Source organism: Heterodontus francisci, chromosome 6 (assembly GCF_036365525.1).
Source record: "Heterodontus francisci isolate sHetFra1 chromosome 6, sHetFra1.hap1, whole genome shotgun sequence".
NCBI lineage: Eukaryota > Metazoa > Chordata > Chondrichthyes > Heterodontiformes > Heterodontidae > Heterodontus > Heterodontus francisci.
Window position 1 is genome coordinate 28,789,225 of NC_090376.1, and position 10,899 is coordinate 28,800,123.

A 10,899-nucleotide genomic window follows, 5' to 3' on the forward strand; every position below is an offset into this window, starting at 1 on the left:
AAAAAGCACCTATGGAGAGAGAAACAGAATTAATGATTCAGGTTGGTGACCTTTCGTTCGAACATATATCCAAAATATAACTGCCTCCTTAGGCCATCACCGATTGAGTTATTGTAATACTCAATATAAGAGGGCACTTTCTCCTTTAAAAAAATACTTTAAGTATCTTCATGAGGCAATGTAATAGAAGTTTTAAAATGAACAAATGGGACCAGGAAAACTGTTTTCAGTCATTGAGTTCAGCTGAACAAGGACCAAAGATAGAAGAGTAACTACAAAAGATTTAGAACAGAAGCAGGGTAAATATCTTCATAGTTGAGGACTGTGAAATTCATTTGCAGAGTTAGTGGTTGAGGCAGAAACTAGATCAACATTCAAGATTAGGTTGAATAGGTAAATGAAGGAAAAGGGGTTGAAGGGATAAAGCAATTGATTGTCTGCAGCTCGAGGTGCTTCATAGAAACATAGAAAATAGCAGGAGGCGGCCATTCGGCCTCTAGAGCCTGCTTCACCATTCATTATGATCATGACTGATCATCCAACTCAGTAACCTGTTCCCGCTTCCCCCCCATATCCTTTGATCCCTTTAGACCCAAGAGTTATATCTAACTCCTTCTTGAAAACATACAATGTTCTGGCCTCAACTGCTTTCTGTGGTAGCGAATTCCATAGGCTCACCACTCTCTGGGTAAAGAAATTTCTCCTCATCTCAGTCCTGAAAGGTTTACCCCATATCCTTAGACTATGACCCCTGGTTCTGGATTCTCCCACCATCGGGAACATCCTTGCTGCATCTACCCTGTCAAGTCCTTTAGGATTTTACAGGTTTCTATGAGATCCCCCCTCACTCTTCCTGACTCCAGTGAATATAATCCTAACCGACTCAATCTCTCCTCATAAGTCAGTCCCGCCAACCCAGGAATCAGTCTGGTAAACCTTCGCTGCACTCCCTCTCTAGCAACAACATCCTTCCTCAGATAAGGAGGCCAAAACTGCCCACAATATTCAAGGTGTGGCCTCACCAAGGCCCTGTATAATTGCAGCAAGACATCCCTGCTCCTGTATTCAAAGCCTCTCACTATGAAGGCCTTTTTTTACCATCTATTTCACCTGCATGCTTACCTTCAGCGACTTGTGCACAAGAACAGCCAGGTCTCCGTATATCCCCCTGAGTTTATAGCCGTTCAGATAACAATCTGTCTTCCTGTTTTTGCTACCATATCCACATTATACTGCATCTGCCATGCATTTGCCCACTCACTCAACTTGCCCAAATCACCCTGAAGCCTCTCTGTATCCTCCTCACAACTCACCCTCCCACCTAGCTTTGTATCATCTGCAAATTTGGAGATATCACATTTAGTTCCCTCATCTAAATCATAAATATATATTGCCTCTTGATTCCTACTACTAAATTAACACAAATATATTCGAGTTAATGAGTCGGAGGCCGAGCTAAAGACACTGCGACACATTAGGGAGGGGGAAAGTTATGTGGACACTTTGTTCCAGGCGGCGATCATGCCTCTTAGGATAGGGTCTTCTGATTTGGTCAGGGACAGGAGAACATAGAACATAGAACAGTACAGCACAGTACAGGCCCTTCGGCCCACAATGTTGTGCCGAACCTTTAACCTACTCTAAGATCAAACCCTTCATTCTACTATCATCCATGTACCTATCCAAGAGTCGCTTAAATGCCCTCAACGTATCTGCTTCTACTACCACCGCTGGCAGCGCATTCCACGCACCCACCACTCTCTGTGTAAAGAACCTACCTCTGACATCTCCCCGAAACCTTCCTCCAATCACCTTAAAATTATGCCCCCTGGTGATAGCCCTTTCCACCCTGGGTAAAAGTCTCTGACTATCCACTCTATCTATGCCTCTCATCATCTTGTACCCCTCTATCAAGTCACCTCTCATCCTTCTTCGCTCCAAATGAGAAAAGCCCTAGCTCCCTCAATCTTTCTTCGTAGGACATGCCCTCCAGTCCAGGCAGCATCCTGGTAAATCTCCTCTGCACCCTCTCTAAAGCTTCCACATCCTTCCAATAATGAGGCGACCAGAACTGAACACAATATTCCAAGTGTGGTCGAACCAGGGCCTTATAGAGCTGCAGCATAACCTCGCGTGGCTCTTAAACTCAATCCCCCTGTTAATGAAAGCCAACACACCATACGCCTTCTTAACAACCCTATCAACTTGGGTGGCAACTTCGAGCGATCTATGGACATGGACCCCAAGATCCCTCTGTTCCTCCACACTACCAAGAATCCTGTCTTTAAGCCTGTATTCCGCATTCAAATTCGACCTTCCAAAATGAATCACTTCACACTTTTCCAGGTTAAACTCCATCTGCCACTTCTCAGCCCAGCTCTGCATCCTGTCAATGTCCCGTTGCAACCTACAACAGCCTTCCACACTATCCACAACTCTAGCAACCTTCGTGTCATCGGCAAACTTGCTAACCCAGCCTTCCACTTCCTCATCCAAGTCATTTATGAAAATCACAAAGAGCAGAGGTCCCAGAACAGATCCTTGTGGAACACCACTGGTCACCAAGCTCCATGCTGAATACTTTCCATCTACTACCACCCTCTGACCTCTATGGGCCAGCCAATTTTGTATCCAGACAGCCAACTTTCCCTGAATCCCATGCCTCCTTACTTTCTGAATGAGCCTACCATGGGGAACCTTATCAAACGCCTTGCTAAAATCCATATACATCACATCCACTGCTCTTCCTTCATCAATGTGTTTTGTCACATCTTCAAAGAATTCACTAAGGCTTGTGAGGCATGACCTGCCCCTCACAAAGCCATGCTGACTGTCTCTAATCAAACCATGCTTTTCCAAATAATCATAAATCCTGCCTCTCAGAATCCTCTCCAATAATTTGCCCACTACCAACGTAAGACTGACTGGTTTATAATTCCCAGAGTTATCCCTATTCCCTTTCTTGAACAAGGGAATAACATTTGCCACCCTCCAATCATCTGGTACTACTCCAGTGGACAGTGAAGACGCAAAGATCATCGCCAAAGGCGCAGCAATCTCTTCCCTCGCTTCCCGTAATATCCTTGGGTATAGCCCGTCTGGCCCGGGGACTTATCTGTCCTCATATCATTCAAAAGTTCCAGCACATCCTCCCTCTTAACCTCAACCTGTTCGAGCATATCAGCCTGTTCCACGCTGTCCTCACAAACGACCAGGTCCCTCTCACTAGTGAATACTGAAGCAAAGTATTCATTTAGGACCTCCCCTACCTCTTCCGACTCCAGGCACAAGTTCCCTCCACTATCCCTGATCGGCCCTACCCTCACTCTGGCCATCCTCTTGTTCCTCACATAAGTGTAGAACGCCTTGGGATTTTCCTTAATCCTACCCGCCAAGTCTTTTTCATGTCCCCTTCTAGCTCTCCTAAGTCCATTCTTCAGTTCCTTCCTGGCTACCTTGTAACCCTCTGGAGCCCTGTCTGATCCTTGCTTCCTCAACCTTAAGTAAGCTTCCTTCTTCCTCTTGACTAGCTGTTCCACATCTCTCGTCATCCAAGGTTCCTTCACCCTACCATCCCTTCCCTGCTTCATCGGGACAAACCGATCCAGCAGTCGCAGCAAGTGCTCCCCAAACAACCTCAACATTTCTGTCGTGCATTTCCCCGAGTGTGGCTGCAGCTGAAGCAGGTAGGGTGACACAGAGGACAGGAGTGCAAGAACCTCAGCCTTTGTGTTCGTTCAACAGGTTTGAAGTTCTTTCAGCTTGTTTGGATGAGAGTGGCTGCTGCAGGGTGGATGAGCAAACTGACCCTGGCACCATGGTACAGGAAGTCATTCAAGCAGGGGGAATAAATAGGAATGTAGTGGTAGTTGGGGACAGTATAGCTAGGAGGATAGACACACTTCTTTGCAGCAAAGAGCGAGAGTCCAGAAGGCTGTGCTGCCTGCCCGACGACTTTTCAGGCCTTTCTTCATATTTCTATTCCCTCACACTGAACAGCATCTTGGTGAATCTGTATTGTACCCTCTCTAATACCCTTGTGGTACTCTGACTGAGTTCTGAAAGTTTTATATAGATTCATCAGTATCTCTTGGCTTTTATATTATTGACCTCAAGATTAAAACGCTAATCGAATTCTAGGTTTTAACAGCCTTAACAACCTGAGGTTCTGCATTTAAATGTCCTGTGAACCAAGTCCCTCTGCTCTTCCATGGCACTGAACCTACTTCCATTTAGGCAGTAACTACTGCTGTTAATTATTTTACCAAAATACATAAAACTTTCCATATACTGGCACTAAATTCCAACAGTCACTTTTAATCCTATTTCCTCATCTTATTAACATCCCTTTGCAGTTTTCTTTGGCCTTCTAAAGAATTAAATCTATCTCCTATTTTGGTGTCATTAGCAAATGTTGACACAATTACCTCTAGCCTTATATCAAAAGCATTAATATGCATAGCGGACATATATAACTGTTTCTTACACTGCTATTGAGGATCCCAAAAGCAGTCACCCAATAACACGTAGTTCTTCGAGTAGTTCCCCAAAAACGACACTTGCTAGATATTGCCACAGAAATGTTCTCAAGCCATCAACAAAAACAGATGGCATTTCATTCCACCCTCATCCTACCCTTTTACCCTCAAACAAAAACTTGTCTCCTGTAAAGTGGAAAGAGGTGCCAAACCTATCACATTATAACTAATGTGCACTAAAATACAAAAGCCATTCTATCGTAGACTTAACACCATTGCAAAAATAGGCAAATTGTAACATGAAATGACAAAATGAGGTGTGCCAGATTCTACGACAGCATGGGGAAAGAAATGTGATGCCAAACAAATCCACTGACAAATTGATTAAATATTCATTTCACTCGAGGGCTAGGATCATGGACCTTCAAGATTTCTACTACTAAATTAACACAAAGAGGCAATTATTTGGAAATTATACTTTATGTAGAAAAACAGTTAGTCCCAATGAAACCACACAATAATTATAAGCTGATACTTCTTTGATAGTTATGAAAAAATAATTTCACAACTGCTGGAAAGCTAATAAAACAACCCAAACCAAAAAAAAAAACTTATTCCACCATCTAAATATAATTCAACTACATTATAATAGTGACACTTCAAAAGTATTAATCCTGAGGTCATAAACGGCATGATATAAATGCAAGTTCTTTCTTATGAAAAGGAATCAAGTTGTTTGTAATTCAAAATTAAAATCAATAACTGAAATATGTCAACAATATCAACATTTTAATTTTTCTTTTCTTAGTAGATTTGTGTTACCAACATTGTTACAAGTGCTTCTATATTTTTAATTTTTTTGAGGATTTATGTATTTTAGAGCTGGACATTGGTTTATTTTCGGAAAACTGAAAAGATTCTATGGATGGGTTTTTAACCAGGGTCTCTGAGGGGTTTGGCTTTGAAAACAAACAGTTACTGGAAGGCACCTGTTTTGAAGTAATTACCCAGCAGAGGCTGTTTTTGACTTGGGGAAGATGTTTATAGAGAAGTGACAGGTCCAGATTTATAGAGGTCAAGAGGCTTGTCTCTAACATCGTTTATGGCTTTGCTTTGGGCAGCGAGTTGGGATATGGACAATGGTTTTGAAAAGACAGTTGGAGAAAACTTGCCAAGAGGAATAAACTACCACAACTCAGTCCGTTCCAGCAGTTTGGAAAAAGCCTGCCAGTTTTCCATATCTCAAGGAGCTGAAAAGCAAGTGTAAGAAGCAGACTGAAACTGTGGCTGCATTCCTCCTGTAAGGCCTGTTTCTGAAACCTCTGTTGCTGCATTTCCTGGAAGCCTACCCAAACTGATTTTCAATATCACCTAAAAAGAAATGTTCTAGGAAGATCCCAGTGCAGCCATCTCTACGTATTCGTGATGTCAAACCAAAATAAAGGACATCTTCCCATATCTTTTCTTTCTTCATCAAGAATTAGCAAGTATTTACCCAAGTGTTTTTTTCTGATAGAGCTCTAAAATGCAAATCCCTTTATTTTTCCGGTTAACCAGTATAAGTGCGTGTGTGCGCGAGAGTGACGGCCTAAGGTAAAAAGGGAACTTTAGTATTTCAATCGGTGTGTTTATGCTTTGCTTCCTAAATGGTTAAGACTTGTTTTATAATAAACTGATATTTTGTTGTTTATTAAAGAAACCTGGTTCGTGTGTTTTATTCTGGGATAAAAATAGAGTCTATGATTGACCATATCAGTAAGTGGGAAAAAAATAAATGTATGTTGTGACCCATGGAGAAGTGGAACTCGAATAAACAGTGCGCTCCTCCCACCTCGGTTGTAACATCATCATTATTCACCAGAATATAGAACTGAAGGTAATGGCTGGAAGGAAAATTCAGATTGCACATAGGTGTGCTAGAATTCAATAATCTTTCTGTGAAAAGTAGTACTGTTAACTGATGCTTTTTGCAACCTTACTCTAATGCATCTTAAATATCATAAAATAGAAGTCATTTTTGCATGTCAAAGTTGCACAGAAACAAACATATGTTGTATCAAGAATGGAAAAAACTGGCGCTGATAATTGTAATAATGAAATGTTCCTAGGAAGAGTAACCATTCCAGTTCAAGAATTTTCTCAAAATTAAATATTTTTGTTTTACTCAAATTGAGGGAAAGCATGTACTATAATCTTGAGTGTTCTCAAGGGAATATCATACTCTCGGAATTTGAAAGCTGTGTGAACGCCAATCTTAAGTTACTGACATAAACACATCCAATTGCTTTGTAACTTTCAAACCTACTTCAAACTGCTTTTTCTTCTCTTGAATGAAAAACTTAATTTTCATTTCCACTGTATTATCAGTTGAAAGTGCCATTTCCAGGTCATCCAAATGACTTGTGAACAGAGGCCCTAATTCAAACCAATGATATTACAGCAGTGGCCAAATTGACTTGGGTAAACAGTCACTGCATTTTATGTTAATTTACTGCATGAAGTGCTTTGAGGTCTGAGATGTGAATACAAGTGTAGATTTTTCTTCTAGTAATTTACAATGCAGTCTAAACTGTATTATGATTTATAGTAGACATTTACAAATAAATACTGTCAAATTGCCCAATAAGAGGTGTTCCTAGTCATAGTCAGATGCTGAATTACAATTTAAAATAAAAGGTACCTACACACAGGTTTAAAGAATTAATTCAAGGTACATTGAAGTTTTAAAGAAATAGTACACAGCTTTTATTTACAGCAAATATGCAATAAATTATGTACAAGTACTATGCAATCAGGAGGGTTAACTCATTATTTTGATACTGCCACCTATATGCAGGGCAAAACTAGAATTACAGTATTTGTCTTCCTGCTTATGTTTACGCAATGCCTGCATTAGTATTTATCATAGTTTTGCAAAAGGAAACTTAAAACTCAGGTTGATTAAATTTTCTAGGTCACAAATGCAATGCAATAGTCTACAAAATTGTAAAGTATCATCTCAAGATACAAATGAAAATATAAACAGGAAGACTACAGTGAAGTAAATGGAACTCAAAACACCTGTGAATACTCTCACGTTCAAATGCAACTGAATACAAACATTCGCTTTCAGATAAGGGAGAAGTGAATACATTTAAGAGAAACAGTAGATTACAAGCATGCTTTTTAATCTGGTAATAAGGGTAACATACATGGGGAATTTTCAGTTTGGCACATCTGTTACATTTGCAGTTTGGCCCACACGAGGAGGAAATTAGTTAATACTCGCACAATTCGGAATATGTTTGTTCTGTTCCAGTCAGAAAGAAAGAAAATAAGTGTTGGGAATCTTACCTCAAATCTTCCAGTAAATCACATTCTCCCTGATGCTTCGCCTGAAGTTTAGTCATTTGCTCAGCATGGATGTTTTTTAGTTCCTGAGTAACTTTTACCTTCGATAAAGAAGAAACACACTGTTGCTTGAAGAAATAACAAAGCCATACAAATAAAATGATTTCAAACTGAAACCGCCAGCTTGCTCAAGAGAATGCACGACACAAACACATAACATCGACATTTAGTACATTTTATGCTGACTTACGCGATAGATTTCCCCAGAAACATAGCACAATCATCACTACGTTTGAGACAGCAAAAAATGTCACAAGCTATGTAAACAGTGCGAAACATATCATGAGGAAAATTTAACGCAGCAGCAATGGTCATTAAAACGATTTCGGGCAATTCTACCCTCGTGACATTTCACTTGGCGAAAGAAATCATTGATTTAAAGATAGATTTATTCTACCTACTTCCCGGAAAGCGTCCTTTCAAGTATTTTAAAAGGACAAAATTGTGTACACTTCAGTCTCGACGCTCACAAGATACTCAAATGGGTGAAGCGCAATAAAAAAACGCCAGGTTTCACAGAAAAATAATCCACTGCTCAGAGAAAAAAAACAATAACATTCCCCCCATCCCCCTTCTTTCACATGTAAATATCTCAACCATCACCGTGATTTCAAACCCTTCATACTCTACCTATTTACATACCGGCACAAACACCAAAAAATCCTGTTCATAAAAAGGATCTATAAATATCTTACCATAGTAGCCCACAGATAAGCAAATGAACACTTTACTTAATTCAAAACAATCCAGAGGGTGCTTTTTAAATCTGAACACTAGGGACATTTTATTTCCCCCCACCTTCTTGCATACGACATTTCTTCACACACAGTCAGTGAATAAAGATGTCTGTTTCGGGAGCTCACTCACCTTTCTCGGAGGAGGCTGCATGGCGAAGAACTGACGGGAATCATAAATCCGATATTGGGAGATGAAACGGAAAACCCGATGAGGAGGAGATGGAAAGCCGCCGTGCCACCCGCCGATGGGGAGAGGAAGGAAGGAAGGGGGTGGGGGGGCAGAGAAGGGATGAAAAGGAAGGAAACTGCGGTGGGTGGACTGCTTGTTTCTGAGAGTCAGGGGGAGGAAGGGAAAGAAAGACACTGAGCGCGTCCTGGGGTTTGTCCTGAGAGTCACTCTGGCACCGCCATGATGCCCCCCACCAACACACCAGCGAACAGACTCAATGAGAAAGAAAAATGCCGATCAGAGAGAAGGCGGAGAGAGAGGCGGTGAACATTAACTACCAAACAGCTCTGTAGGGGGATCCGCCACTCAATAGCGACTTACAGCGGCTGCAGTTGGAATTAAAGACTTTCAAACAGGCGGGGGAAATGTCTTCGTGTCATTCGCAACAGCGCCGCTCGGGCCCCTTCGGAGACCCTAGGCCTCAGCCGTTGTTAGGCAACAGGCGCCCAGGGAGACGCAATCGAGCTGGAGCGTATCGATGACTCGGCTCGATCGATCCGTTCATCGCTCACACACCCACAGAGGCTATGGTCGGATGTTGCAGCTGGAGCTGTATCAGCAAAAGCTCCACTGAGGTACAGTGACTGAATAAAGCTGTCTTTACGATGTGCAGAATGGACGTGTAAATGCCAAATGACTTTCAGTAAGTGTTGGAGGTGGTACATTTTTGCTAGGAGGAAATAAGGAGGCCTCATGTTAACTGGTGGTAAAGGCGCAACATAAGAAATAGGAGGAGGAATAGGCCATTTAGCCCTCAAGCCTGCTCCGCCATTCATTCAGATCATGGCTGATCTTCACACCCTACCTCTTGTAAGGACTCCATTCCATTCTCCCAGTTTATCCGTCTTCGACGCATGTGCTCTGATGATGCTACCTTCCATGACGGTGCTTCTGGTATGACCTTTTTCCTCAACCGAGGATTCCCCACCCCCACTGTTGTTGACAGGGCCCTCAACCGTGTCTGGCCCATTTCCCATACCTCTGCCCTCAACCCTTCCCCTCCCTCCCAGAACCGTGACAGGGGTCCCCTTGTCCTCACTTTCCACCCCATCAGCCTCCATATCCAAAGGATCATCCTCCGCCATTTCCGCCACCTCCAGCGTGATGCTACTACCAAATGCATCTTCCCCTCCCTTCCCCTGTCAGCATTCCAAAGGGATCGTTCCCTCCGCGACATCCTGGTCCACTCCTCCATTACCCCCACCACCTCGTCCCCGTCCCATGGCACCTTCCCCTGCAATCACAGGAGGTGTAATAGCTGCCCATTTACCTCCTCTCTCCTCACTATCCCAGGCCCCAAACACTCCTTTCAGGTGAAGCAGCGATTTACTTGTACTTATTTCAATGTAGTATACTGTGTTCGCTGCTCACAATGTGGTCTCCTCTACATTGGGGAGACCAAGCGCAGACTGGGTGACCGCTTTGCGGAACACCTCCGCTCAGTCCGCAAGCAGGACCCTGAGCTTCCGGTTGCTTGCCATTTCAACACTCCCCCCTGCTCTCATGCTCACATCTCTGTCCTGGGATTGCTGCAGTGTTCCAGTGAACATCAACGCAAGCTCGAGGAACAGCATCCGAACATTGAGTTCAATAATTTCAGAGCATGACAGCCCCCCATTTTACTTTCATTTTTAGCTCTTTTTTTCTTTTTTTACATTTTTTATAACCTTTTTTTTGCATTTATTTCATTTCATCTTAGTTTGTTTAGTTTGCTTACCCACTGTTTTTTTTCATGTTTGCACTTGCTGCTGTTCAATATTCAGTCCGTTAACACCTTTTCTGTAATAATGCTTTGTCTTTCAACATATTGTTTGCCTTTGCTCCATGACCTTTTGGTCAGCTATGTGGCCTTGTCCAATCTACACCTTCTCCTTTGTTATCTCTTGCCCCACCCCCACCTCACTTGCTTATAACCTGTGACATTTTTAATATTTGTCAGTTCCGAAGAAGGGCCACTGACCCGAAACGTTAACTCTGCTTCCCTTTCCACAGATACTGCCAGACCTGCTGAGTGGTTCCAGCATTTCTTGTTTTTATTATCTAAAATATCTCTAACTCGGCCTTG

The 10,899-nt window shown here is 42.3% G+C and overlaps 1 protein-coding gene across 3 annotated transcripts in view; it reads right to left on the reverse strand.

Moving 5' to 3' along the window:
- LOC137371212 (F-BAR and double SH3 domains protein 2-like) overlaps positions 1-9,232 on the reverse strand; it is a 262,204-nt gene extending 252,972 nt beyond the window's left edge. Inside the window, exons 1-2 of one of the 3 annotated variants that reach the window (XM_068033385.1) lie at positions 8,736-9,227; positions 7,812-7,909 (exon numbers count right to left, since the gene is read on the reverse strand). In XM_068033385.1, coding sequence (XP_067889486.1) covers positions 7,812-7,909; positions 8,736-8,756 — 119 coding nt within the window. In that variant the 5' untranslated portion in view covers positions 8,757-9,227. Of the gene's footprint in view, positions 1-7,811; positions 7,910-8,735 lie in introns of all 3 variants that reach the window. The other 2 variants (XM_068033386.1, XM_068033388.1) reach the window with 2 other exon arrangements.
- Between the last annotated feature and the right edge of the window lie 1,667 nt (positions 9,233-10,899).